The sequence below is a fragment of the Ciconia boyciana genome, chromosome 24, assembly GCF_034638445.1.
Source record: "Ciconia boyciana chromosome 24, ASM3463844v1, whole genome shotgun sequence".
In the NCBI taxonomy this organism is placed as follows: Eukaryota; Metazoa; Chordata; class Aves; order Ciconiiformes; family Ciconiidae; genus Ciconia; species Ciconia boyciana.
Genome location: NC_132957.1, coordinates 414,576 through 440,950, shown reverse-complemented (window position 1 = coordinate 440,950; position 26,375 = coordinate 414,576). Strand labels below are relative to the sequence as shown.

General features: G+C 53.4%; 4 protein-coding genes across 13 annotated transcripts; 3 read left to right on the top strand and 1 right to left on the bottom strand.

Annotated features, from left to right (window-relative positions):
* The first annotated feature begins 2,180 nt into the window (after nt 1-2,180).
* Nucleotides 2,181-7,869, top strand: LOC140643743 (zinc finger protein RFP-like). 3 transcript variants are annotated; one of them, XM_072845951.1, is made up of 8 exons: nt 2,181-2,466; nt 3,338-3,403; nt 3,685-3,780; nt 4,019-4,243; nt 4,451-4,473; nt 5,114-5,214; nt 6,165-6,224; nt 6,481-7,869. In XM_072845951.1, the coding sequence occupies exons 1-8, from the start codon at nt 2,215-2,217 to the stop codon at nt 6,993-6,995; spliced, it is 1,338 nt and encodes a 445-aa protein (XP_072702052.1). In that variant the 5' UTR covers nt 2,181-2,214; the 3' UTR covers nt 6,996-7,869. The 3 variants fall into 3 exon arrangements, 2 of the variants coding, with proteins under 2 accessions (XP_072702052.1, XP_072702053.1); XR_012039637.1 differs by lacking the exon at nt 6,481-7,869 and having other exon boundaries at nt 5,114-5,941; nt 6,165-6,212; XM_072845952.1 differs by lacking the exon at nt 3,338-3,403.
* A 20-nt stretch (nt 7,870-7,889) lies between these two features.
* LOC140643745 (E3 ubiquitin-protein ligase TRIM7-like) lies at nt 7,890-12,559 on the bottom strand. 5 transcript variants are annotated; one of them, XM_072845958.1, is made up of 4 exons: nt 10,406-12,559; nt 10,183-10,292; nt 9,422-9,548; nt 7,890-8,091 (listed from the first exon to the last, which is right to left on the bottom strand). In XM_072845958.1, exons 2-4 carry the CDS (start codon nt 10,253-10,255, stop codon nt 7,890-7,892), a joined length of 402 nt encoding a protein of 133 aa, XP_072702059.1. In that variant the 5' UTR covers nt 10,256-10,292; nt 10,406-12,559. The 5 variants fall into 5 exon arrangements, with proteins under 5 accessions (XP_072702059.1, XP_072702061.1, XP_072702060.1 ...); XM_072845960.1 differs by lacking the exon at nt 7,890-8,091 and adding an exon at nt 8,670-9,088 and having other exon boundaries at nt 10,406-12,552; XM_072845959.1 differs by lacking the exon at nt 7,890-8,091 and adding an exon at nt 8,670-9,190 and having other exon boundaries at nt 10,406-12,550.
* A 33-nt stretch (nt 12,560-12,592) lies between these two features.
* On the top strand, nt 12,593-21,526 carry LOC140643744 (butyrophilin subfamily 1 member A1-like). Of its 2 annotated transcripts, XM_072845955.1 has the most exons (11): nt 12,858-12,977; nt 13,556-13,660; nt 14,734-15,081; nt 15,624-15,905; nt 17,058-17,162; nt 17,764-17,784; nt 18,436-18,456; nt 19,114-19,134; nt 19,605-19,625; nt 20,104-20,136; nt 20,605-21,526. In XM_072845955.1, the coding sequence occupies exons 2-11, from the start codon at nt 13,576-13,578 to the stop codon at nt 21,120-21,122; spliced, it is 1,455 nt and encodes a 484-aa protein (XP_072702056.1). In that variant the 5' UTR covers nt 12,858-12,977; nt 13,556-13,575; the 3' UTR covers nt 21,123-21,526. The 2 variants fall into 2 exon arrangements, with proteins under 2 accessions (XP_072702055.1, XP_072702056.1); XM_072845954.1 differs by lacking the exon at nt 13,556-13,660 and having other exon boundaries at nt 12,593-12,977; nt 20,605-21,525.
* Nucleotides 21,527-22,983: 1,457 nt separating this feature from the next.
* Nucleotides 22,984-26,114, top strand: GP1BA (glycoprotein Ib platelet subunit alpha). Of its 3 annotated transcripts, none has more exons than XM_072845382.1 (2): nt 22,984-23,060; nt 23,616-26,114. In XM_072845382.1, exon 2 carries the CDS (start codon nt 23,619-23,621, stop codon nt 25,776-25,778), a length of 2,160 nt encoding a protein of 719 aa, XP_072701483.1. In that variant the 5' UTR covers nt 22,984-23,060; nt 23,616-23,618; the 3' UTR covers nt 25,779-26,114. The 3 variants fall into 3 exon arrangements, with proteins under 3 accessions (XP_072701483.1, XP_072701482.1, XP_072701484.1); XM_072845381.1 differs by having other exon boundaries at nt 22,990-23,060; nt 23,490-26,113; XM_072845383.1 differs by having other exon boundaries at nt 23,008-23,060; nt 23,603-26,114.
* The last annotated feature ends 261 nt before the right edge of the window (nt 26,115-26,375 follow it).

The following is a 26,375-nucleotide window of genomic DNA, read 5'->3' as shown; positions in this document are numbered from 1 at the left end:
CCCCATGGCTAGAATGGCATTAAAAGAAAAACTGGGCTAAGCTATGCACGTTTTCAACATCTGAGATTTACTCTCAGATTCCAGAAACCACAGCAACGAGGAATTGCAATTATTTCGCACAGGGCAAATGAGAAGAATAAGCTTTTCCATCTTACTCCAAGCCAGTATCAAACTAAGAGATAGTCCTTCTATTTCAGGATCACATGTGCTTCTCAGTTTCTTGTTGTAAACAGAGAAGGACAATAGGTGAGAAGGAAAAAAAAACCTTGAAATAGGGCACAATCTCCAGCTGCAATGTTACCTGTCACCTCCATATAATCGTACAGAAAGAGAATAGAAATGCCCAAGTCTGCTCATTTCTGGGGTGCTTCTGCCCTGGACTCTCTTGGGTAAAAAAACCAAACCAAACAAGCAGAGGTGTCCTGGCTGGCACCAAACAGACTCTCCTTCCTAAAAGTCTTACTTGTTGATGCTTCATTTTTAAGAGCTTTCTCTCCTAAATTAGGCAGACACAGACTATGTACCTGTCACCTTCAGTTCCACCTGGGCATCTTCATTTCTGATGCTGCTTCAAACCAAGCAAGTGAAATCCGTCATCAGAGGGTCGGACGGCAGAAGGTCTCGAATCCGCACAGCCCTGGCAGATGTGGCACCTCAGCAGCTCTGTCCTGCCTCAGCACCCTGGGTCTGCTCCCCATCCCCATCCTTTCCCTCGCAGTAGCCACACATGAGCGACAAGCGTGGCATCTGGAGCCAGGTCACCTCCAAGGCCCAAGCATTTGTCCCTGGGGAAAGGCAGCAGGGCAGTCCCCCTCTGTCAGTGAGGACCAGGGAGATCAGATCCCAGCACTGCCAGCCCAGCTGGGGAACGGGGCCGGAGGGGACCAAGAGGAGAACAGAGAAATGTTTAACTAGAAGCAAATCTCCAAAGCAGTTGAGGGCAAGTGCTTGCAATTTCTTTTCACAGATGCAAACAGTGAGCTACGAGGAGGAACAGCAGGAGATGTCAGAGTACAGGGCTGGACCCAGACACTAGCAAGGAGGCACTGGCTGTTACGGATTCAAGAGGGGCCTGCAGTGAAGCCTCTCCCTGAGGGAGCCTGCACCACCTCCTGCAGCATCTCGAAAGGGTTTTGTTCCTTTGTGGTTGTCCAGGGACACAACAGGGCTCCGGCCTCCACATTGTCATGGATTAATACAAAGAGCTCAATCTCTGACACGGAAAATATTTGCTTGGAGTGACACGGGGAGAGTTTTGCTCATGTGCCTGCCCTGCCTTTAACAGAGAGGTGATAAACCCTTTCAGAGAAGGGCTTTTGGCTCAGTAATTCACTCAGCTGCCTGGTCTGCTGGGAGACCAGTGTGTACAGACAAGTGGTCCATGCATCCGGGTGGCAGGGGAAGGAGCAGATTAAAGAGGCAAGGAAATCTGTTTAAGTATCTTTAAATCCCTACAAAATGGCTATCAACGACATGCATGCTGATTTATGCAAATACTCTCAGCAGTGCTGATATTCAAAAGCATCCAACCAGCTGCCTGAGCTCAAAATAAATGGGGGGGTGGAACAACACACCTGAAAGCAATAATCCTGGGGTTCATCTGGGCTGAGAGCAATCACTCCCTAGGACCATGAACCACCACATGGGGTAGAAAGTGGAGCACGAGGGGCAACGTTGCTAAAAGATGCAGCTGATCCAAAATGAGCTGCAAGCATGGTGGTGGAGAGTCCTACCTACCTCTGGCTTGTGAGCATGGAGTGTCGTGAAGTATGTAACGAAGCAACAGAAGAATGAAAGAAACTTCATCTTTGCAGCTGTATGACCTACAAGGGAGGAAAAGGCAAGGAGGGGAAAACCAAACCCCTGTGGGCAATGCAGGTGTAGGAGGAAGAGGAAAGAGGGGAGCTGGTCTGTAGAGAGGGGCTTTGAAGAGCGTTAGGTGGGTGAGCGATGGAGGAAAATCCTGCTCAGGACAGCAGGGTTAAAGCCAACCAGATCTAAACACCAGACCCCCCTTCAATTAAACACGGGCAGGACGGAAGGAGGGCGGGCGGCTGCGGTCCCCTTCCTCTGGCCGTGCTCTGCCCGCCGCGGCCCCGCGGCCGCCGGGTCCCAGAGCCACCGAGGCTCCCGGGCTCCGCGGGCCCCCCCCGCCCCGACAGCGAAAGCGGAACCGGAACCGGCCGCAGCGCCTCCGCCCGCCGCGCCCCGGCCATGGCGGCAGCCGAGGAGCTGCGGGAGGAAGCGATTTGCTCCATTTGCCTGGACTTCTTCTGCGCTCCGGTGATGCTGGACTGCGGGCACAACTTCTGCCGAGCCTGCATCTCCCTCTGCTGGGCCCGGGCCGCCGCCCCCTCCTGCCCCCAGTGCCGGGAGCCCTTCCCCGGCCGCAGCCTCCGGCCCAACCGGCCGCTGGGCAACATCGCGGAGAGGCTGAAGCGGCTGGGCCAGCCCGGGGGGCCGGAGGTGAGGCTGCCGGGACGCCGCCGGGCGCCTCTCTCGGCCGTTCCCGGCGGGGGGGCGGGGGGGAGGCTGCGCGCCGGCTCCCGCCTCAGCGAGGCGCTGTGTCGCGACGCGCGGGGGCGGGGCTCCCCCTGCCGCCCTCCCCGCGCTGCGCGGCTCTTGCGGCTGCCGGCAGCTGCCGGAGGCGTCCGTTGCGAATGCGCTGGATTTGTGCGGCTGCTGGAAAGCTTTCCAGTCTGGTTTGCAGAAGCCCACGCTCTCTGGAAGGAGTCAACGCTGTGACTGCACCCCCTGTGCTTTTTTTGTTTGCTTTTTTTAACCCATGGCTTCCTGTTGCTGCAGTTTCCCTTTTCCGTGCTTTGTGGCTTGACGTAACATCTATCCAGTTTTCATAAGGGCGACGGGAGTCTGTCCTCAGTACTGTGTTGTGCACTTTACATAGATGACATTACAGTTTCCTGCCCTGGTGTCCCCTCCAGTGTCCCTTGGCATGTTGCCGTCTGCCAGACCAGGGCGATGATAGTGATTGTAATCAGCCTTTAATATTATTTTGACTTTTGGCATCTGACTCCATAGGGATTCTATCCAGTCATGTGGGTTGTGGTTCCACTCCAGCTGCCGGTGCTGAGCGCCTCACTCACATCACTTGCACCGGCCCCACAGTAGCTGGTTTTGGGGACACACCCCCTCCTGGTCACAGTGGCTGGCATTCAGGACCCCCACCTGCTCCAGCAGCTGCACTGAGACCCCACTGACTCCAGGAGCTGAGACCGCAGCCCCGGGGTGCCTGCCCCCCCCACCGCCCCCGACTGCAGTAGCTGCCACCAAATCCACTCGTGCTGTCCCCCCAGTAACTGGCACTTGGTCCTTGCAGCACTCGCACCTACGGGATACAGAGAGATCATGCGAGAAGATAGTTAAGAGAGGATTTAAGGAGAAGGTAGGCCAGACTGTGGTGATCAGGGGCAGGGCTGGGTCAGTCCCTTTTATACCCCTTTCTGCCTGTTCCCCCTCAGTTCCTCCCCAACCCCCTTTCCCTGCCTGTTCCCTCATCACTTTCCACAGTCACACCGACCTCTGCGAGCATCCTGGACCCACAGGTCCAGAGGCTGACTCTGTGCCAGAGGCTGCTTATGTCCAGCCCAGGGAACAGACTATTTTATGGACACAAAGCATACGTGTGGGTGGTGGGGAGCTCCTAAAGGATGTCTCTTCTTCCAGGAGCAAATACAGTCGCAGCTGGAGAGTCTCCGGAGAGAGAAAGGAGAACTGGAGAAACAGGAAAGGAAGGAGCGATGGATCTGCCAGGACTATCTGGTAGGTGCACAGTGCTGCCGGGATGAAGTTTGTCTGGGGAGGGTGAAGAAAGGTTGATTCTTGGCCTTCGAAGTTGGGAGACTGAATCATTGTGTCCAGCTGTTGGTGCACGATAAGCATCCCGGGACTCACAGTCATGCTCCACACCAGAAAGTAAAAACCGTGGATGCTTTTAATTGCTGCCTGTCCCTTTCCATGGTCCCACCCTCCCTTGAGAGGATTGTTTCTGCTCGTAAAGGAAAAAGTGAAGGCGGAGAGGCAGAAGATTGTGCCTGAATTTAAGCAGCTGCGACAGTACCTGGAGGAACAAGAGTGCCTGCTGCTGGCTCGGCTGGGAGAGCTGGAGAAGCAGATTAAAACAAGATTGAAAGACAATGCTGCTAAATTCTCCAAGAAGATTATTTATCTGGATGGCCTGATCAAGGAGAAGGAGTGTCAGCAGTCAGGACGCGAGTCCTTGCAGGTGAGGTCTGCTGAAACACCAGCACTGTCTTGGCAAACAGCACGAGGCACCAGTGAATCAGAAACACGTGATGGGCTAATCTTACCTTGATTGTCTTACTTATTCATCTTACCTTGCTGGTGTGTCTGTTCACTGTGCAAGGGGAATGTGAGGAATGTGTGTGCAGGATAAGTAGCACTGAGCTGCTTCTCTCTTTCTCCCATCTAGGACGCTGGTGACGTTTTGAGCAGGTACGTGTTGCTTTCTCCTTTACATTTCTCCTTTGCTTTCTCCTTTACAGCAGCAGCACTGCTGCTTTGGGGTTGCAAAGATTCCTGCCCCAGAACAAAGCTGGATACCTCAAATACCAGGGGTGCCTCGTTGATGTTTATATTTCAGTTTTCCAGAGGCTGATGAACCAGTATGACTCTACCAAGAAAGTCTGTCCCTGGGGAAATATTTGAGGAGGACATCTCATTTCAAAGGTCTCTGGTTGCAAGCCTGCATGACCATGCAAGGCTTCTGCATGACCAATGTGTAGTGGCACTAAGGCATAGAGACCAGGTCATAGTGCCCTTGGCTCAGGGCTTCAGCACTTGATTGTGACCCAAGTTTGCCCTGAAGGGACAGGGTGACTGGGGTCACCAGTACCATCACTCATAATAGAAATTTAATTGGCAATTAGAGCGTCAGGCCAGAGTAGTGACCTAGGCAATGAGACCTGCTGTCTCTCCTCTTGTTGATGCTCTTATGTGTTTTAAAAAAAAAAAAAAATTGGAATGAACTTTCTGGAGGCTATTGATTCAGCTGGAAAGTGGCCTCTAGCAACTGTCACTAAAAGGAGACTGAGTTAAAGGAGGAATATAAATGCTGTGGCTTGTACGACTCCAGGTGTGAGAGGGCAGAACTCCAGCAAAAGGAGCTGAAGAAGGAGCCTGGTGTCTGCTCAGAAAAAGCTCCCATGCTAGAAGAGATGGCAAGAAAACCCCAAGGTACAAAGAAGGGATCTCGGAGGAGAACAGAGAAGCATCCTGGGGGTGGAAAGAAGGGGGTAGTCAATGCCCTGCAGAAGGGAGAAAAAGCTGAATATCCTTGTGTAGCATGTCCTGCCCTGAGGATGCATTGGAGAGGTGTCACAGCTAAAGTGGGAAGGTGTTCCCTTTCCTCCCCCTCCCCGCTCTCTCTTGATCTCCCTTGGCTTTTATTTTTCCCCAGAAGAATAGTCAACATTAGTGTTGATTCACATCATCAGCTATGGAGCCCACTAATAAATTGCTGTGCATGTGAACCTGTTTCAACACCCTTTGTGCAACACCTGACTTGGATGCTGCCACAGCTCTTTCTGCTCTCAACCTGTGCTCCAGACCTGCTCCACGGTTGCAAGTGGGTCAGGGATGTGAACCAGTCCCAGATGTCCCAGTATGTCCGAATGATTCTCAGCTCATGCTCTCCTAAAGGGGAGGCTCATCCCCAAAGAAGTGATTGAGATGACTGTCAGGCAGTGCCTGGCATCGTGCAGAGTAATTTAGGCTGGAGAGGACCTCTGGAGGTCATCTAGTCCAAACCTCTGCTCAAAGCAGGTACCGCTAGGTGGGATTGCTCTGTGTTTTCTCCAGTTGAGCTCTGAATATCTCTGAAGATGAAGATCCCACAACTCCTCAAACCATCTTGGTGACCCTCTAGACATCCTGCCGTACATCCATGTCCATCTTGTGCTAGGTAGACCCAAATTCTTTTTTGCTCCTGCTGCTTTAGGTTTCTTCCTTCCTGCTTCAACTGGAGAAGCTGGCAGGCGCAGCAAGCAGCGTGTGCACTGGGGAAGGAAGAGTGCAGTATCTCCTGCCCACCAGCTCCCTGGAGCTGGTCTGCACAAACGACCTCCTAGTGCTGGTGGTGTTATCCAGATGTCAGAGGTGACCTCTGGGCTCCATCTTTCTTTCAGATACTTTGACAACTGACACAGGGGAGGGAGTGGAGGAATCACAGGGACCATACACAAAAGGTGAGTTCTGCTGGGGAGCCTCCTCCAACTAACCCTGGTTGCGAGGGATGCAACGCATGTTTTAGGGGACGGTGAATCTTCGCGTGCCTTGGCTCAGGGCACAGAGCTGCTCCCCATTTGGAGCTAGGCACCTTCTGGAAGAGAAGTATCGCCAGGTTTCCTCCCAAGCCAGGACCAAATGCGGACACAGTATGGTGAAACTCTTCCCAGGACTGATCTCTACACCTCGTTCTTTGACCCGTCTTCTTGCTTGCAGTGAATGTGACTCTGGATCCAGACACAGCTCAGTCCTGGCTCGTCTTGTCAGAAGATCAGAGGAGCATGATGCAGGGAGCCACACGGCAGAGCCGGCTTGACAACCCAGAGCGATTTGACCCGTGGCCTTGTGTGCTGGGCTGCGAGGGCTTCAACTCGGGGCGACCATGCTGGGAGGTGGAGGTGGGCTATGGGTCATGCTGGGCTGTGGGGGTGGCCCTGGAGTCCGTGAAGAGAAAGGGACCGATTGACATGAGCCCCGTGGGGGGGATCTGGGCGGTGGGGCGGTATAAGGAGAAGTTCCAGGCTCTCACTTCTCCATCTCCCACGCCTGTCCTCCCCAGCATGGTCCCCCGGAGGGTGCGGGTCTGTCTGGACCATGCCAGGGGGCAGGTGATGTTTGTCAACATGGACAGCAAGGCTGTGATTTTCAGTTTCCCGCGAGCCATGTTTGCGGGGGAGCGAATCTACCCGTGGTTCTGGGTGGGTAAGGGGTCCCAGCTCAAACTGTCCTGAGGCCTGAGGAGGTGTGTCCCTCCAAGGAGGCTTTGCTGTGGTCACCCTGCCCCCCTGCATCCCCATCTGGCTAGTCCTTGGGGACTCCCATCTGCTTACATCTAATTCTGTTGGAAAAACTGACCTGTGAAAGGGAGGTTGGGGACTGGAGGGGAGGGAGTCAAAGAATGGTGAAGAGAAACAATGCTACAAACACAAACTCTGCCTAGGATGCTTAATACAACCTCTGGAAAGGGCGGGGGCGTGTGAAAAAGCATCTGTGAAAGTCATAGCCTGCTCAAGGGTGAAGCCCACTCCTTCTCTGTGCTCTATGGCCAGAAGCCCATGGTGACCTGCTGGGTTTGGCTGTGCTGCTGCTGCAGGGTTTGATTCCAGCTCTTCCCAGACACAAACCCAGGATTTGCCCCTCTTCTGCGCTCTGTCAAGAGCATGAGTTTTGGGATTGGCTCCTTGGACGGTCCCCTGGGTTGCCTTGCTGGATTACTGGTCCCATGGATGTGCAGAGCCCAGGTGCAATGGGATGTCACCTGTCCCCGTACAGTGCACGGGAGGTTGGTGAGCCCATCCCCTAGTGCCAGGGCAGGATATCTGTGCCTGATGCAGTGCTGCAACTCTTTCCAGCTACTGGGGTAGACCAGGGAGACTAATGCTGTTGCCTGTGACCAACTGTGGTTTAGCAACACAAAGGTGACAACTGAGTTGGCACTAAGAGGGTCCAACCAGCAATGTGGCTGGAGAAGATGAAATCTAGGCTGGACCCAGGCAATGTTCCCCTTTGCCTGCATTCCTCTTTTCTTCGCCTACGAGAAGGAGTCAGCAGGAGAGGACAAAGCAAGGTCCCTGGGAGCGGGGACCCCCACACACCTTTTCCAGGTCTAGCATGTCCTTTGAACGTCATTTCCCCCAAATGCCATTTCTCCGGAGCAGATCTACATCTGGAAGGCATGCCCTCTGAGGAGCCGCCAAGCACTCTCGGTCTGTCTTGTTTGGAGAAGAGGAGGCTGAGGGGCGACCTCTGTTCTCTGCAGCTTCCTGAGGAGGGGACGTGGAGAGGGAGGTGCTGATCTCTTCTCCCTGGGATCCGGGGACAGGACGCCTGGGAACGGTTCAAAGCTGCATCAGGGGAGGTTCAGACTTGACATGAGGAAGCATTTCTTTACCAAGAGGGTGGTCAGACCCTGGAAGAGCACTTCCTGGAGAGGTGGTCCATGCCCCAAGCCTGTCAATGTTTAAGAGGCATTTGGACAATGCCCTAAATAACATGCTCTAACTTTTGGTCAGCCCTGAAGTGGCCAGGCAGCTGGACTAGGTGATCGTTGTAGGTCCCTTTCACCTGAACTAGTCTAGCCTATCCTATGGGAGGAAAAGGAGACCTTGATGGGAGGAGATCAGAGCATGGCAGATCTGTGGGAATTGGCTTGCCTGTGGACTTCAGACACTTCTCAATTTCTTGCTTACCTTCCTTGGCTGTCCCTATAGCTTTTACTAGTACTCTGCTGTAAGAAATGTGCTTAATGCACATGTCAGTGAGAACTGGAAATAAGGCAAGGAGAGGCTTTGGATGTATGGAGAAGATAAGTGTTATCATAAGCTCCAGCATCCAGCTATGTTTGGGGTTTTTTTAACTTAATCATTACGCTTAATTGAAAAAAGCCAAGACACTACTCCAGCACCTTTGAAGGGGTTTGAACCAGCTGTATTTTTCATGGCCTTGTACAGAGCAGCTCTGCAGTGCCCTGGCGCTCGATGCCACTTCTCTGCCCTGGGGCCACCTGGCACCAAGCTCATCAGTGCACCGAATCTCTGTGCTCCCGGTTGTCTCTGCAGTCCCAGCTGGGGGGTGGAGGGGATGAAGGAGACTCTTTGGTGGTGTCCATCTCCAAGACCTGCCAGTCCTCCCACTTGGTTGCCAGAGGAATCATGTGAGGAGAAGCCGGCAGGATGCAGGACCCTCCCAGTTCCTGGCACCAAGACCCAAGATGATGGTGTTCGCCTTTCCAGTCTCGCCCCTGCCACCCACGCTCCCTCCATGTCAGGGGCGCAGCTTGAGCCACGAGTCCATCCCCACCCAGAGCCACGGGCGTAGCTTCTCCCTGGGACATGAAGCCAGGCAGAAAGCAAAGATCGGGGCTTCGTTTTCGGCGTCAGCAAATGCCACCTGCCTGTCTGTAAAGTCCAGGCAGACCTGGATGGTCCTGGGGAGGCAGGCAAGGTGCAGGGGCGTCCAGTCAGGCTCAGTGAAAGCGTGGTATTGTCCAAACCACTGCCCCACGGCCCAGATCCCCTCCTGGGGGGTAAAACTGAGGACCCCCTTCCTCCTGACAGAGTCCTGGGCCACCCCCGCAGCCCACCAGTCCCCTGCCTCAGCCACCTCCACCTCCCAGCAGTGCCTCCCCGTGGCGAAGCCCTGGCTGCCCAGCACGCACGGCTCCGTGTCGAACCGCTCGGGGTTGTTGGGCAGCGAGGTCCACTCGTCTCCCCGTCCCACGCCTCTCTGGTCACCAGCCAGGATGAGGAAGGGGTTGGCAGTGTCTGGGTCCAGGGTCACATTGGCTGGGGACAGAGGAGAAGCTGCTCAGGACAGGCAGCCCCAGAGGTGCATTGGGGCTGCATCCACCCCAGCAAGAGAAAGGACAGGGCAATTTCCTTTCCTCTGCCCAGAGATGTCCAGTGTGGGGTGGGAAACCCACTCGTGCTGGACTGCCCCAGCCTCAGTGCTGCCCTGATCCTGCCCCTGCTCCTGCTCCAGGAGCTTCCATGCGGTCCCTGCCCAAGGAGACCCCAGTCTCCTGGAGGAGGATGCACCTGAGTGGAAGGGTGAGCATCTGCTCTGCAGACACCTGGGCCTGAGCCTGGGTGTCTCTAGTGCTGCAAGAGTGAAACGGGCACATCTGGGCACAAACCAGTGTGAGAGACATTATGCCAAGACCCCAAATTCCTGTTTTTGTGGGCAATGGAGGGAGCCAAGCATGGCAGCTCAGGTGTCTTTGGTGGTGGTGGTGGGTCTACAGCACGAGGAATTCAGCTGGGGGTGTTGCAGCCACCCAGTCTCAACCCCATGACAAGCCTAGGCTGGGACAACCGCCAGATGCTTTGGCCCTAAATAGCTCTTCCACAGCAGAAGCAGGATGCATTTTTCTCCTCAAGAGAGGACAGTTTCCCCTCCTCTTCCCTTCTAAAAACTCACCTCTTCCACTCATCTCCTCCACGTCATTGGCCGGGGTCTCCCTCTCTTCTCTCTCCATCCTGGATACCAGCATGTCTGCAGAAAATCAACAGGAGGGGAGGCAGGATTCCCTGTTGAAAGTGGAAATTGCAAGATGCAGAGATTGCCTAAAGATAATAAAGAAGCAGAAGGAATGATGGAGAAGTCACAGCATTCAGGCACTTTTTAGATAGCCAGCACTCACCTGCAGGCTGATTCCAGGAAAGGAGCTTTTGGATGGGTATGAAGGTCTCCAGTCTGCTCTCCGCTCCCCTGACCTCCTCATCAGCTCACGGCTGGGCTGGGCTTGCACAGCATTTCCAGCTTGTTCGAGTGAGCAGATCAAAGTCCAGAGGGGCTGGATGGCCTGGAGAGCACAGCTGGGAGTCCGGCACCTTCGCCTCTCTGGGGGGGGACCGGACCACTGGAGCTTCCGCCTCCCCTCCTCTGGGTGACCGCCTCCCGTGCCCTGAAGCTGCCAGTGGGTGTGTGACCTCATCTAACACTTGAATCTGGGAGTTCCCTGACGATGTTCTTGCAGTGCCCCTGCCCTGTTTGCATCACAGGATCTGCTGCATCTCCCCTCCCTTCGGCCAGCTGCGGGTGGGTGATAAGAGCCTGCTGCACCCCTGGAAGAGGCTGTATCTTCCTGCGGCAGGATGCTCAGAGGCCTCCTGGGTTAGCAGCACCACGTGCACCTCCAGCCTGGTGGGATGTCACTTGGGGACACCAGCCACAGACCAGTGGCCACGCTCTGGGTATTCAGGCTGTGTACTGTGATGAGGGAAGAGGTCTGGCTCCTCACAGGCGCTGCTTGCCCAGATTTGTCCTGCTGCCAATGGGTTTCAGGGTGGAGATGTCTGCAGGGTATGTGTTGCTTCGATTGCTCAACTGGTAAATGGGGGACAGCAGGTGCTGGGCTTTGCATCCCACCTCTCTGTTCTCCAGGCGGCTTTTCATGTGCCCAGGGGAGATGGCCTCACCCCCGCTCGTAGGGAACCTGGGAGGTGGCACCCACTCTGCTTTGTCACATCACTCTGAAAGCTACCGGTTGTGCACAAAATAAAGCAGAGTGCAAGGGGACGTGCTGCCTGGCGCTGGGACAGGGGCCCGGGAAGGCAGGACTGGGGACAGACTGGCTCGGCAGGGACTGTTCAGTCAGGGACTGCTGTCGCATGGTGGCATGGGCATGGCACGGTGGGGGCTGCTGCTGAACCTCCCGTCTGCAGGGTCAACCAGTGACAAGGTAAACGTGTACCCCCCCACCACACGCACACCCCCATCCCTCACAGCCTGCCGCAGGCAAGGGGCTGCCTTCAACAGCACCCACCTGCAGGACCCACATCACCCACCGGCACGGGCAGCTGCGTCCCCTCCTCCTGCGCGGCTGGCAGAGGCAGGAGGTCACTAGCGCAGGCACACGAGACACTCTGGGCTCACGTGCACATTTGCAGATCCTCAAGCAGCGGCACGGCCCCTCTCTCTGCCTGGTACCCCTGCTTGGACCCCGGGCCCTCTGACCCCTCTGCGGGTCCTCTACTCGCCGGCTGGTCCTGCTTGATGTTCACTGCAAACCCGCAGCGCTCACACGCTCATCCCGCAGGCTTCCCACACTTAGGGGCCCCCCAGACACCAGCACGGACCCTCCGCCTGCCTGATAGCCCTGCCTGGACCTGGAGACTGACTCACCAGCCAGCCAAGCGCACTGACTGGCTCTGTTTTGCCTGCGACCTGGCCCTTCTATACCCCTTTCTGCCTGTCCCCCACCTTGTCCTCCCTGATTCCCTTCTGCTGCACATGCCTTTAGCTGTTCACATACTTCCACTGACACCCCCCAGTATCTGGGATCCCCAGCTTTGCATCCTTACAGTCGCAAAAGGCAGGCTGGACCCCCGAAAGGATAGCTGCAGATTTGTGATAGCCCAGCGATTAGCATGAGGGATGAGGTTGGTTTATTATACTTATCTCTGCTGTCATTTGTTGGTCAGGTCTGCATCTCTGTACGCTTCATTTATTGCCTCCCTCTTTTCCTTGTCGTCCTTTTTGGCAAGGTCCCTGATCAGGTCCCTTTACCTGAGCAGGTGCTCTCCCCTCCCGCGTGCCCCCACGCTCCTGGCTGGGGACAGGAGGGTGCTGGACCCGGCGGGGCTGGGCACCCCCTGGGGCTGCCTTCGCGGCGCATCCCAGGGCAGCGGCTTGCCCTGAACAAACCATCCTCGAGGGCCTCGCCTCTTGGCCGGGGGGGAATTGCTTTTACGCAATTTTTGGGCTTTGCTCCCAGCCCTACGCTGCCTCTGGGTGTGAATCCTGGTTCCGTCACCTCCCTCCTCCCCGCTGCCGGATCCCCTGCGGGTCTGGGGAGAGCCGCGGGCGGAGGCGGCGCTGCGCAGCCGCGGAGGGTGGCTGCGGTGGGGGGGTGCTCGGGGATGTTGCCGGAAGAGCATTTCCGGAGCAAAAGCGTGACTAAAAAAACCCCAGATCACTCAGCGACTTTCATTTTTGAACGGAGGCAGCGCAGGAGGAAAGGGGTGGTGGGCTGGGACGCAGAGTGTGGTTTTTGTTTTGGTTTCGGACCGGGGTTGGGGTGACCCCTGCGGACGCAGCGGGTGACGGCCGAGCAGCTCCTGCCCCGGCCCGGAGCCCCTGAAGGAGCGCGGGGCCTGCGGGTGCGCGGCGCCTCTCGGAAAGCTGCCGATCGAAGTCGCTTTCTGCTACCTGCCGAAGCTGGTCATGGTTTTCACTTCTCGTTGACAAAGCCAGGACCAAATCAGCGAGTGGTAAGAGGGTTCGGGGGGGGGTTCGGAGCAGGGGCAGGTCCCAGCTGGGCTGGGTGTCGAATTAGCGTTTTGGTTATTTTGCTTTCCCTGGTCTGAGACCCCCTCCCGCCCTCGCTGCGGTGGCAGGGGATGCGCTACCAGCTGAGCCCCAGATTTGTCCTGGAGGAGAAGCATGCAGCCCCAGCTCCCCGTGCATTCGGTCTGGGTTTCTCCTTCTTGTCCTGCGCCTTTCCATCTCTTTCTTAGGGCTGGGTAAGAAAAGCAAGGGCTCCATCTTAAAAGAGCTGCCCCTCATTTGTGGAATTAGAGGAGATGTTGCGGCTTGTCCTCTGTTTCCCCGTGGGAAATTCCCACAACTTTTTATACCAGTCGGCTACTTCATATGTAAAGCACCAAGCAATCAACTGACTGATGATGGAAAATCGATTTCAGCCTTTGGCCTCAGGGGCTCTTCCCTAGACATTATAAAAAGGGGCTGCAATCAGCAATAAACCCCTTTAAAAGTGAATTCTGCCCTTTTTTTGTATTCCCTTGTTTCTCCTCCCTTTTGCCCTTTCCCTCTCCTTCCCTGACTCCAGGTTGTGCAGCAGCGAAGAGGATGCTCTCTGGTTTCCATCTCTGCTGCTCTCTGCTGGCTTTTATCATTTATGGTGTAGTTCTCCATGTTCACGAGCTGCAGTCAGGTAGGGATCCCCCTGGTTCTTGCTGATCCCTGTGGCATTGCTTCCCGGCTGCCAGTGCAGCTACTCCCCGTGAACGGCAGAGCACAGAGCGGGGTCAGGCCCTTTGCCATAAACCTTGTCCACTTCTGAGAGCACCAGCATCCCTCTGGATGCTGGTTTATTCCTCCGGCCATGTCAGCACAACCTCACTGAACTCGGGTGGAGATTAGGTGATGCCAATGAGTTGATTTTAGTTTGCTGCCATTTCCCTCCCTGCTTTCCCTGTTCCCAGCACATTCCCATCATGTCATCGCTTTACTGGGCTATGTCCAGGGTGCGCTGGACCCTTTGCAGAACCAATTCAATAAAGGGAAAAAACGACAATAAAAAATTTTAAAAAATAATCTGGGCTCTTTTTCTGTTAGATTGCTGACCTGAAGCAGCTTCTCAAGGCAGCCCTTGCAAAAGGATGCAGCACAACAGCTGACTTGAAAGTTATCTTGCAAAAAAAAAGGTTGATTTGCTTTTGTTTTCCTTCAACCAGGAGCCACTTTCTCTCTGAGCTGAGTGGCCAGCTTATTAATAAACCTTTTTTTTTTCAATTTCCAGAGATGCCCAGAGCACCCGAGACATTTTTATTTTCTCTTGTAACTGGTGCAAATAGCTGAGGATATTTGAATTTTATTTGTACCCAAGTTGTCTGCTTTCTCCAGCCAACCACTCAGAAACCTTCCAGCCACTTCCCTCCTGCTTTATCCTGCTTTCTCCCCACCCCGAGCAGCATGGGCAGCACTTGTCCCTTTGAGAACAAATCATCTTTTAGGGATTTGAAGAACTTTCATGGTAGCACAGGACAGGGAAGCAGAGGAACGGGCAGCGGCCTGGCCCCAGCCCACTCATCATGCTGCATGGCAGGGGTCCCTCTCCCAACCCTCCCCTCAATGCCTCATCTCCCCCGGCGTGGTTACACTCCCAGTGCAATGGCACAGCACGGCAGCACACGAACCGTGCGGAGCAGCATTCACTGGTTTTCCGAGCTCAGTCGCCACAGCAAACTCACAATTATTTCTTCTTCCTTCGGGGGTTTCTCCCAGCTCCATTCAGTGTGACGGAAACCCCTGGCCCCATCACCGTGCCCATGGGCAAGGACGTGGTGTTGCCTTGCCACTTCTCCCCGGAGCAGAGCATGCAGGATGTGGAGGTGATCTGGTTTCGGGAAGAATTCTCGCCCTTTGTGCATCGCTACAAGGAGGGCCAGGACCAGTACGGGGAGCAAATGCTTCAATACCAAGGGCGCACCGAGCTGCTGAAGGATGGCCTCACCAAGGGCAGCGTGGACTTGAAAATCTTCCGTGTCCAACTGTCTGACAGAGGGAATTACACCTGCTTTGTTCGCAGTGGCTTGGATTACGACGAGGCTGTGGTGGAGCTGAAGGTGACAGGTCTGTAGTCCGTGTCCCTGGTATCTCTAATTTACTTGCTCTTCGTCCCTGTCCTTCTTCCCAGCAGCAATTTCAGGTGATTGCTTTGGAAATAGGGTTTTATTAAGTCCCATGGTTGAAAATACCAAGAATGTCTCAGAGAGGTAAAATTTCCTACCAAGTGGCCGTAAGGAGCTCATGAGATATGCTACCTACTTCAGAAGTGGTTTTGATACTGTTTTCTTTATATAAGTGGGTGTAAGAAAAAATTTGGCATTGGGTAATATAGTAAGAATGTCTTGGTTCGTGCTTTTATATTTTAATATCCAGGCCTGCGGATTATTTTGCTGCAGTAGTAGCCTCCAGAGCAGATCTTTGGGTTATGTGAAAAAGACTGCAAGAAATGTCCTGCCTCCAGGTGACACTTGTCTTAAAAAGAACCCTGGGATTTGTCTATGTCAAAGTTCATCCCTTCTTGTCAGGGAGAGGAACAGCCAGGCCACCTTATTCCCCCAATATCTGGCATCCCACAGGATCACCTCAGCGTCTCTGTTTTCCCGCAGCCAGCGGCTCTGCCCCGCTCATCGCGCTGGAGCGCTACCAGGATGGGGGGATCCAGGTGGCCTGTCGCTCGGCTGGCTGGTACCCGCAGCCCCAGGTACTGTGGCAAGATCCCCGTGGGCGGCATCTCCCGTCCCTCTTGGAGAGTGTTACGCAGGACAAGAGCGGCCTCTTTGCAGTGGAAAGCAGCATTATCCTCACCAGGGGCGCGAACCAGAAACTCTCCTGCTCGGTCCGACATGCCCTGCACAGCCAAGAACAGGGATCAGCTTTTTACGTATCAGGTGAGCAGAGGCCGAGGGCATCGCCCCGTTAATGTTCCCGATGGAGCTGCGCTCGGAAAGCACCGCTGCCAGAAAAATCTCAGGTGCATTTTGCAGGCTGTGTTTTCAGTGCATCGAGTGTATTTGGCACGCTGCGTGTGCAAACAGCTGCGGCTTTTGGCAGCGTTTGTGCAAGTGTGCTGCCAAAAGTGAGCTGAAGGTGACAGGTCTGTAGTCTGTGTCCCCAGGACCTCTAATTTACTTGCTTGTAGCCAGTGCTCTTCTTCCCTGTCCTTCTTCCCAGCAGCAATTTCAGGTGGTTGCTTTGGAAATAGGGTTCACCAGTTCTGTCTTGAAGTGCGGGTTTAGAGGGAAAAAAAGACAACCCGGATTGTAGCACAGTTTCTATAGACGCCTGGGTTAAATACAAACACCCATAACACTGGAACCAAACAAAAAAGGAGAAACCAACCCATGCCCTTAGTCTCACCTGCTGTGAAATCCCATTCTACTGGTTTGGTATGAGAAATAAATTTTCATGTCTCATTTTAGCATCTGCATATATTGAATATATTTTTATTTTTTCCTTGTCACCCAGAAAAGCTCCTTTTTTACTGCAAGATTGATTTGGGCAGGGAATATATCAGAACAGAGATGCAATGGTGAACTGGACTAAGCATACACCAAACGGCACCGCAGTATCATGTGCTTTTCAGCTGCATCCTGTTCCTTTTTTACTTTGGGAATGAACAATTTTGGGAGACTTTATTTCCCTGGGGGGCCTGTACCTTTCTCCTGGTGATACTGCTCTGCACTGGAGTGTTGCTGTTGATGCATATGTTACCCTGTTTCTGATCCTATGTTGCCTAATGAAATACAGTATTTTTTTCCAAAGGAGAAGGAAGCATGATTTAACTAGAAATAATTTGGTTAGAAATCCATTTTCCCTTTAAAAATCCCCCACAATGTATGCAGACAAAATGTCGCCAGCCTCAGACAAGTGCTAAATTGCCAAAATGGATTTTTTTTTAAATATATATTATTTTTTGTCAGTTTGTGGAGTACAGTCAGAAGCTGATTTTCACCCTTGATGGGATTCAGGCCTGCTTGGGATGAGCTTCTATGCAATAGAAATAACCTACTTCCCATTGCTTTGGGGATTTTATTTTTCAGATCCCTTTTTCCAAAACGCCCATCCTTGGATGATCGCCCTGGGCGTGGTCGTGGTTGCTGTGGTCGCTCTCCTCATTATCGCTGTTTATCTATTTAAAATCAAAGGTATCGTCCTGGCACGGTGTTTGGGGAAGGGAGCTGGGTGGCTGTCCTATTCGGCCACCTCTGGTTTTGACAGACAAGTGGGTTTGAGAAATGCCGGGATGGTCCAGGAGTCTTGTCTCGGTGTCTTGGACACATGTACGGTGCTAGGGAACTTAAAGACCCAGGGATTTAATTTCTGTCAAGAAAAGAAAGGTGGTTTCTCCAACAAAAAGGCTAGCAAAGAAGGAAGCAGGCATTAAAGCAGTGTGAGCCAGCCGTTCCTCTGCCGCAGCCATGGGTGGATTCTGCCCACAGAAATGGAGCAATAATCTGCCTGGCCCTGCGAAAAAACCCTGGCACTTCCGGGAGCCTGGCAGGGCTTCCTTTCCTTCTGAAAGACCCTTCTGGGGGTAAATAATACAGAGGAATAAAGGAAACTGAAATCCTCTGTTTCTTACCAAAAGGAGATGCAGCCGGTGGGTCGTGCAGGCACCGCAGCACTTCCAGACCCCGTGGCCTTTCTGCCTTGCAAGTGGCTGTAGCTCCTGTTGTGGTTTTAATCAGTGCTCTTTGGAAGGGATGATTTTTAAAAATTATTTACATTTCTTTCTTTCCTTCATAGGAAAGCATGAGAGAAAAATAGGTAAGCTTTACTTTCCCTTTTACAGGAATTGGCAAATTCCCTCAAATGGAAGAATTCATGGGGCACATTTCTGGGGGATGTGGGGGAGGGAAATGGTTTGGCTAGCGGCTATAGAAAATTGTGAAATTAGTTTATGAAATGATGTTGTAATTTTAAGGACGATGATTGCAGAACCAAAGAAAGCGTGAACAGATGTTGTACCAACAGTGAACTTGGCTTTTCAAAGGGCTCTCGAGGTTGTTCCCAAAGCTGGAGGAAGCTGTGGGGTAGCACATTTCATTTTACAGGGGCCTCAGCTTTGTCTCAGCACTAAAAAAACATAGGGCCAAGATGGCTAGGTAGCACTGACGATGAAATTTAACCCCATGCTCCTCCCTTGTCGATGCAAACCTGCCCCTTCACAGCTGCCCTGGAGCTGGAGCCCTTGCTCAGGTCTCCAGCAACGTGCTGGCCTCTGCCCAAGGTGGGTTCAGGGAGGGTGGGCAAGATCTCCAAAACTCTTGAGAAGAAAGGTCTTGAGGAGGTCCTGGGCTGAAGCTTTTCCATCATGAGCAGTTTCAGCCTCCTCCCCACCCCAGCAAGTGTATCAGGGGAAAAAGGAATCGGGAATCGGCTTTGGTGGTGATGCTCTGTTCTGGTTTTGCTTTTCAGCGATGCAAGAAGCAGCACTACGTAAGTCTCGCTCCCCGTCTTCCTGGTGAAATCCTCTGTGAAAACTTTCAGAGTTTTTTATTCATCCTCTCATTCTGTCTGAATGTTCTTTTTAGGCAGATACTTTACTTCCCCCTCCCCTGGCCCCCTAATAATGTGAAAATTCACTCTGAAAAGTCATTAGGATTTTTTCCCTGAGTGGCTGTCAATGCTTTTTAACACTCTCATTTTAAGTAGTGAAATAGTACTGAAAAGTTATTGTTTTTTAGGGGAAGATTACAGAAACCTAAGCTGTTGAGAATTTTCTTATAAAAATGTAGATTGTTTGATTACCAAGAAATTAAAAAAAAAAAAAAAAACCACACTTGTAGAGGGCATATATTTTTGTTTGTTTGTTTGCTTGCTTGTAGCTCACAGAATTGCCAAGAAATAGTCCTTCAGCTATTAAAAATGTGCTTTTGCTAAATTGGTGGCAATGCAGGGGGAAATAAATGATGGGGAAAATAAATACAGGTCAGCTCACTCAGGAATCATGAGCATCCTTGCAATCAGAGTATAAATCAGCACATCTGCCCCCTTCATCACAGCCTCTCCTCACCTGTGTGGTCCTTTAGCTGGGGTCCCAGGGAAGGGATTGTGTCAAATAGTAACTTGTGTGTGTTTCTGTTTGTTGTTTAGGGGACTGTGATGCAGAAATTGGTAAGTCTCCTCCTCTTCCTTAAAAAGGAGTTTTTACAGAGTCTGTATAGGGTGGTGGGGGTTTTTTAATTCATTTCTCACTTTTAAAGTGTGAACCAAAAAGTGGCTGGGGGATGGGGGGAAAGGAGAGAGTGAATTTGAGAATCAAGAAAATGAAAGATCATTGAAGCAGGTGTCTGGGGTTGGGGATGGATGACTGCAGCAGTGGTGCAGGCAGGGTGAGGGTGCCCTGCGACAGCTCCCATTGTAGGCGAGGGACCTCCCAGAGTCCTCCTCCTGTCCCAGATTTGAGCGGGACAACCTGCACCATCACCTGCAGAGCAGAGCCCCAGTCTGGGGGTGGGAGAGGGCTTTGCATTGCCAAGTGTTGGCAGAAACACACCTTCCTGCGTGTGCAGGTGGTTGCAGGAGAGGTTATATCCAATTCAATATCCCACAACCCATTTGTGCTGATTTATCTTCTTTTTCAGAGAAGCAAGCTGAAGAACTTGGTGAGTATCGTTCCCCTTCCTAAATGGGAGACTTTGCAGTTGGGCTGTTTTCTCATCTGGGTTTTGCACATATGCCCTGGTTTTGGTTTTCCTTTTGGGAAAGGAAGAGGTAGCAAATACTGAACTCATTTCAGAAACATTATTTTCCTTTGCTCTCTGTGTTTTTGAGCTATTCCCTGTAATCCTTCTATACTAAGAAGAAAATTATTTCAGTTTTCAAAGAAAGTACAAACAGACCATAAATATATGTCTGAATCGGGACAGGCAGCGTGATTGTATTTGTAGAAAATGGATGGAGCCCTTTCATGTAGCTAGACATTGAAGTTTTGAAGCTACATGCTGTGAGGTGACTTTCACAAATACAGCACCAATTCAGAAAATGTGCAACTACACTGGCATATCATTGTCCTGAGCTAATCCAGTACAAGTGTGTTCAGATTACCTCTCATCTGTGTGTTTGTTTGTGTTTTTTTTAAAGCATGGAGAAGATACGCAGTGCCTATAGAAGAAGGTAATTAAAGTTTGGCCGTTAAGGGTGCTGAATCATTTTCCCTGCTTTAATCTCCCTTCCTGGTAGTTCCCCTCCTGCAGTGATGCTGGTGGGACCAGGGATGCTTCTGCCAACCCTCACTTTACAGAAGGAAGTGTAACACTCAGACCCCTTGTTTGTTTGGTGCGTGCCCAAGTTTCAGGCAAATCTGGAGAGTCCTGCTCCTCAGTGAGCAGTGCTGGCCACGTTTTAGAGACTCAGGGACTTCTTCAGCCTGGAGGTCTGCTGACGATCCTCTTCCCTCTCTGCTTGATGTCCTCTCTCTGCTTCATTTTCTGTTCCTTGCACTAATGTTGCTGCCCTGTGCAGCTTCCCATGCCACAGTCTGCCAGCTATCACTTGTACCCTTTTTCTTTCTTATGCAGCCCCAGCAAAGATCTCTCCTGGGGTGAGCTCTGCCCTGATGTCTTGACTCCATCTCTCCTGCAGTGAAGGTGGTTCTGAATCCAGACACGGCCCACTGTGACCTTGTCCTGTCTGATGACTGCAAAAGTGTGAAACGAGAAGACACGCGGCAGGACATTCCCGACATCCCTGAGAGATTTAACCCGTGGCGCTGCGTGCTGGGCTGTGAAGGCTTCACCTCAGGGAGATACTACTGGGAGGTGGAGGCGGTGGATGGAGGAGGATGGACTGTGGGGGTCTCTAGAGAAGATGTGAAAAGGAAGGGCGAGATTGAGTTTAAACCAGAGGAGGGCATCTGGGCAGTGGGGCAGTGGGCAGGGCGCTTCCAAGCTCTCACGTCCCCTGATCGCACTCTCCTTCCTGAAATCCAGACTCCCAACCGGATCCGGGTGTCTCTGGATTATGAAGAGGGACGGGTGGCATTTTTCAGTGTTGATGAGGAGATTCCCATCTTCACATTTCCACTGGCATCATTTGAGGAGAAAAGAGTCTACCCTTGGCTCTGGCTGGGTCCTGGGACATCGCTCAAAATGTGGCCCTGATGAAGGGGAGGGAGTAAGATAAGGCTTTTTTAGGGGACCTCAGGAGTTCAGACTCACAGGAGCATTTAGGTTGGAAGAAACTTGTGGAGGTTTCTGTTGCAACCACCTGCTCGCCGCAGGGCTGACCTCAAAGCTGCCTTAGGTGTCTTTGGATCTTGTTCAGCTGAATTGTGTAGGATCTCCAAGGGTGGAGATCTCGTTACCTCTCTGGACCTCTGTCTCGGTGCTGCACCTCTCTCAAGGGGAAGAATTAACTCTTTATGTTTGGTCAGGGTTTCCCCAGTTGCAGCTTGTGACTGTCACCTTTCATCTTCACTCTCTACCTGCTGAAAAGACACTCCTGCAACAGGGTTTGCTTTTTTAATGTACAGAATAAAGTTACAGAATAAAGGTGTTGTCTTTACCTCCTTTTAGCCTGTGGGGAGTTGCAGGCACTTTTGAGAAAATGGTTCATCACATCCTGCAGGAGATACCGAAGGCATGTCAGTGGGATCGATCCATGGTTGTGCTTGTCCCCAAGCCTGCCTGCAGCACAAGCCCAGGTGACAAGCTCATCTGTGACCTGGAGACATCTAACACTGCAAGATGGATCCCACCTTTGCTTGCTCTTTCTGGGGGAGGAAAAGCTGCTTTTGCTTACAGTGCTGAGGAACCTGGAGCGGGCTCAGAATGTCCCATGTGGGCTGAAATGAAGCTGGAGAAACCAAAAATTAGTATGAAGAAGAGCATCTCATATTGAGGTGTGTTTTCGGGCAACTCCAGATTATTTTGCTGTGGTGGAAATGGCCACCTGCAAGGGGAGGATAGAAGTATGTGCTTCCTCTGAGGCTGGACATGGTTTCGCCCTAGATCTTCCGTTCAACTGACGTCCAGCAAGCATGGACCTTCCCAAGGGAAGGCTTCACCATTATTGGTGAATTCATGGGCTTCTCAGAAATGAAAGAGGATGCACTTGTGTGTATGCCAGGGTAGGTCTGTTCATGCTCAGCCCAAGGCAGATCCATTTTATGTTTTTTCTCACTTCTGCTTTTCCAGTTCTCTCCCCCATCCTGCTATAGAGACAGTGGGTAAGCAGCTGGTGGGTGCTTAGCTGCTGGCCGAGGTTGACCCACCACAGTCCACAGAATGGAAAACCAGTATCTCCCCTCCTCTGCAGCATCTCGCCTTGCAGCTTTTGGGTGACCCTCCAGCCCTGCAGTGCAAGATGCTCTTCCCTATGGGCCGGGGAAGTGGAGACAGCTCAGCTGCAGAAACAGACAGCGGGAGGAATTGCAAAACCGAGCTCCTTCCTCTGCCTCTAATCTCCTTGCCTGGTCTGTGCTGCGGCTTCTCCCACAAATGTTAAAGCTGCCTCTCAGTTCTCCAGAAGAGCTGTCCCCATTTTTCCTGGCAAGCCAGAAAGAAAGGATCCCTCATCTACACCGCAAACAACTAGCTGGGGTAACGTGCAGAAGCTGTTTCTCACTGGTATGCCAACTAGGCTGCAGTCCCCAGGTTGAGGTTGCCTGAAGGATCGAAGCCCAGACCATGCTGAGAAAGAGGTGCCTTGAAGCAGAGGAAGGGGCAGACATTTGTGTAAGGGAACCTTTTCCCGGGATGTAAAAAAGTGCGGCTTGGGGGTAGGGGGACACGCAAGGGCTCCTCCTGGGTGCAACCCTCCCTCCTTTACTGCACAGAAGCAAGAAATTATGGAGCTGGTCTCTGGTTGAGACTTTTCCAAGGAGAGGGTGGTGTGGCAGCACAGTTAAAGTGAGGGCTGTGCTGAAGGACAGGAGATGGGTTTGGCTGCTCAGGAAGCCATAGCTCCCTTTCCACAGCTGTGTGTGCTGATAGAGGGCCTGGGCAGCCCTGCCGCTAGCACTGCCACCAGAGCAGTGCCTGGTCTTCAGGCAGGACGGAGGCAAAGCGGCAGGAGAGCAAGCGCTGGAGGGTCCACGGGTGAGTCCCAGGGAAGCGGTGTCCATCGGGGTCCAGGTACTCGGGGTAGCCACATCTGTGCATGGGGAGCTCTTTTCACATGATTCATGCTCCTACCTTGTGAACCAAATCAAGCAGAGGGCTCAGCTGGCATTGGGTAAGAGCGTATTCAGGGAGCCTCTTCCAGCACACGGCTTTTCTGGGATGGGGTGGGTGTGGGTATGCAGGGACGTGAGCGCCACGGAGCCACTGCTTTTGCAGTGGTGAGGGCAGCAATGCCACTCCAGCAGAGGAGGCACCGCTGTGAGGTGGTGTGTGAATTAGGTTCTCCCTCCCACGGAGGAGGATGAGGTGAGCAAAAGGGCAGAGCCTGCTGCTCTCCAAGGACGAGATGACAGGGTGTGTGCTGGCAATAGGTGTGGGACTCATCTCTCCCTTCCATCCTCCTAGGGAGGAGCTCCCAGAAGGTCTGGCAGGGGGATGCCAGCTCTGTTGCGGACAGTGCTTGCATGGGAAGAAAGGCGATGCGTAGGTGCATGCCTGCCTGTGCCCATGCCTCTCAGCTCTCCCCTCCAGGCCATGCGGGTCCTTGCCCTGCTCCCGCTCATCCTCCCGGCCCTGCTGCCCACAGCCGGCACTACCATCCCAGGCCAGCCCTGCCCGTCGGAGATGAACAAGGTCAAGGACCTCCTGGAGGTGAACTGCACGGGGCAGGCTCTCAGCACGGTGCCCCGAGACCTGCCTGCGGACACGGGCATCCTGCTGCTCAGCGCCAACCACCTGGTGTCCGTCGCCACCGCCGACTTCCTGCCCCTCACCCAGCTGCAGGACCTCGACCTGGCCGACAACGGGCTGGTGGCTCTGCACACCGGGCCCCCTCTGCCGTCCCTGAGGGAGCTGATCCTCTCCCGCAATGCGCTGGGGGCCCTGCCCGCCCTGCAGGACCTGCCCGCGCTCACCCACCTGGCCGTGGCCCACAACAGGCTGGCGACGCTGGCCCCGGGGGCGTTCCGTGCTGTGCCCCAGCTGCAGGACCTGGATCTGCGGGGGAACCAGCTGCAGACGCTGCCCCAGGAGGCCTTTGCGGGGCTGAGGGCACTCAAGTACTTGGACCTCTCAGACAACCTCCTGGAGGAGCTGCCCAAGGAGCTGCTGCAGGATCTGCAAAAGCTGGAGACCCTCTGGCTCTCAGGGAACCGCCTGCGGACCCTGCCCACTGACTTCTTCCCTGAGGGGCACTTCTTCGCGTACGTCTTCCTCACTGAGAACCCCTGGCATTGTGACTGTGACCTGCGCTACCTGCGGTACTGGATCCGGCAGAACGAGGGCAGTGTCTATCAGCCGGAGCGGGGCCTGGAGGAGACAAAGGTGGAGGTTGCCCCTGAGAAGGTGCTGTGCCACAGCCCCCCTGAGCTTTGGCGGAAGCCCATCATCCACTTCAAGCCCAACTGCGGCAATGTGGGGCATGCGGACGAGGAGGAAGAGGATGAATACAGCGATGGGGAAGAAATTATGGAGAAAGCTACCATGATCTCCACCTTCCCGCCACATCCACCCATCCCCAAAGAGCACACTACCCTGCCCCATGCTGTTACCTGGCCTCCCCTTGCTACCACAAGACCTCCCCTCAGCACCCCTTGTAGCTCCACCCTCACCCCAAGCACTTCGTTTGTGATGCCTGCAAGCTCCAGAGCTCCCAGCATCACCACTCCTGTGCCAGCCAGTCCCACCATCACACCCACACAGACCCCCCGCACTGCCACCATCCTCATTGCTGCTCCCACCAGCACGCCGCACAGATCTGCCACCCTCGTCTCCACCACCTCGCTGCCAACCGCTATGAGCACCAGACTTCCCGGCACCAGCAGGCATCCCCAAACCACCCTTGCTGCTGGCGCTACCAACACTTGTGCCACTCTCATGGTGTCCACTGGTGCATCTTCCACCACCTCCACGGCAGTGCCTTCTACTGCCATGCTAGAGGCCTCTTCCATTGTCAGATCTTCATCTCTTCCTCAGATGTCGACCGCACCGGTGGTCTCTACCACCATGCTTTCCACTCATGCCCCAACACCGCCAGCTCCCCTGGACACCACACACTTCACCCAGCCTGCACCTTCCCCTCCACCTCTCCCCCTCTGCCCGTGCTCCACTCTGGGGCTGGCAATACCCATGCTGCACTCGCGGGCAGGTGGGGAGGGTCCACAGTGGGGGCAGTGGGTGCTGAGGCATTGCTGCCTATTGCACTGGGTGCTCTGCCTGGCCTCCTTGGCTCTGCTGGTCCTGACTGTACTGGCTCTAGCAGGCTGGCTGGTGTGGATGTGTCTGGTGGGACGGCCCTCCTGGCACAAGTCCCTGCAGACCCAAGAGGTGCAGTATCCACTGCTGAGGTGGAGGGAGTCGACAGGAAGCCCTGTGATGCATCTCAGCAGCTTCAAAAGCCCCCTCCAGGGCCCCACATTCTGTACCATCAAGGAAGTAGAGTTGTGCCCTGAGGTCACTTACTGCACGATTAAAGACCTGGGGGTACAGCGCAGTCCTCCTGCAAGTTCCTCCTTCTGCACCACAAAGGAGCTGTGGGTCCACCACAGTCCTCCGAATGCCTCGTTCAAGTCTTTCTCCAGGAAGCTGACGGTCACAAACCTCAGCTCCCTGAGGACCCCTTCTGCTTACAGCCTGGACAGGGGTGTCAAGGCCATCGGTGATGTCAGAGTGAAATATGCTGGCAACACCTTGTAAATGCTTCTGTACGTTCAGAAAAAGAGATGGAGAGTTGTGGCTCTGCTTCATGTACCCTTGTTCTACAATGGAAAGTTCTGCTTGCCTAGGGGAAGCCATCCAGCTTCTTCCCCTAGTATTACTCTCGCACACTCTGAGGTTTCTTGATCTGAAATAATTACTTGGCTACTTGGCAAGGGGAGAAGATGTCCTAAACTGGTCAGTGATAGTTTGGGGCTGACGCTGCCTGGTTTCGGGGTGAGTGTGGGAAAGCAGAGTTTACTTTGTACTCTGTGTCCCAACTGCTTCTGTTCAAATGATGCACATAAGGATGCACTATGCTTTCAACCTAGTGCCAGGTTGTTAATCACAGAATAAATATTCTCTTTGCCTGAATTTCAAATGGGTACTAGTTTCATTTCATTGGACCTCCCATAGTCCTGGCAGGGTACAGTGAATGACAAAATTGTCTTTAGTACTTGAAATAGTGAAGATAGAGAGGAAAAGTCCACTTATACCCAGCTTCCTGACTTTTGCCCCAAATGTATGATCCCTCACTGTGGGACTGAATCACATGGGAAAAGCATCCCACTGCATGTCCTATGGTCACGTAATAAG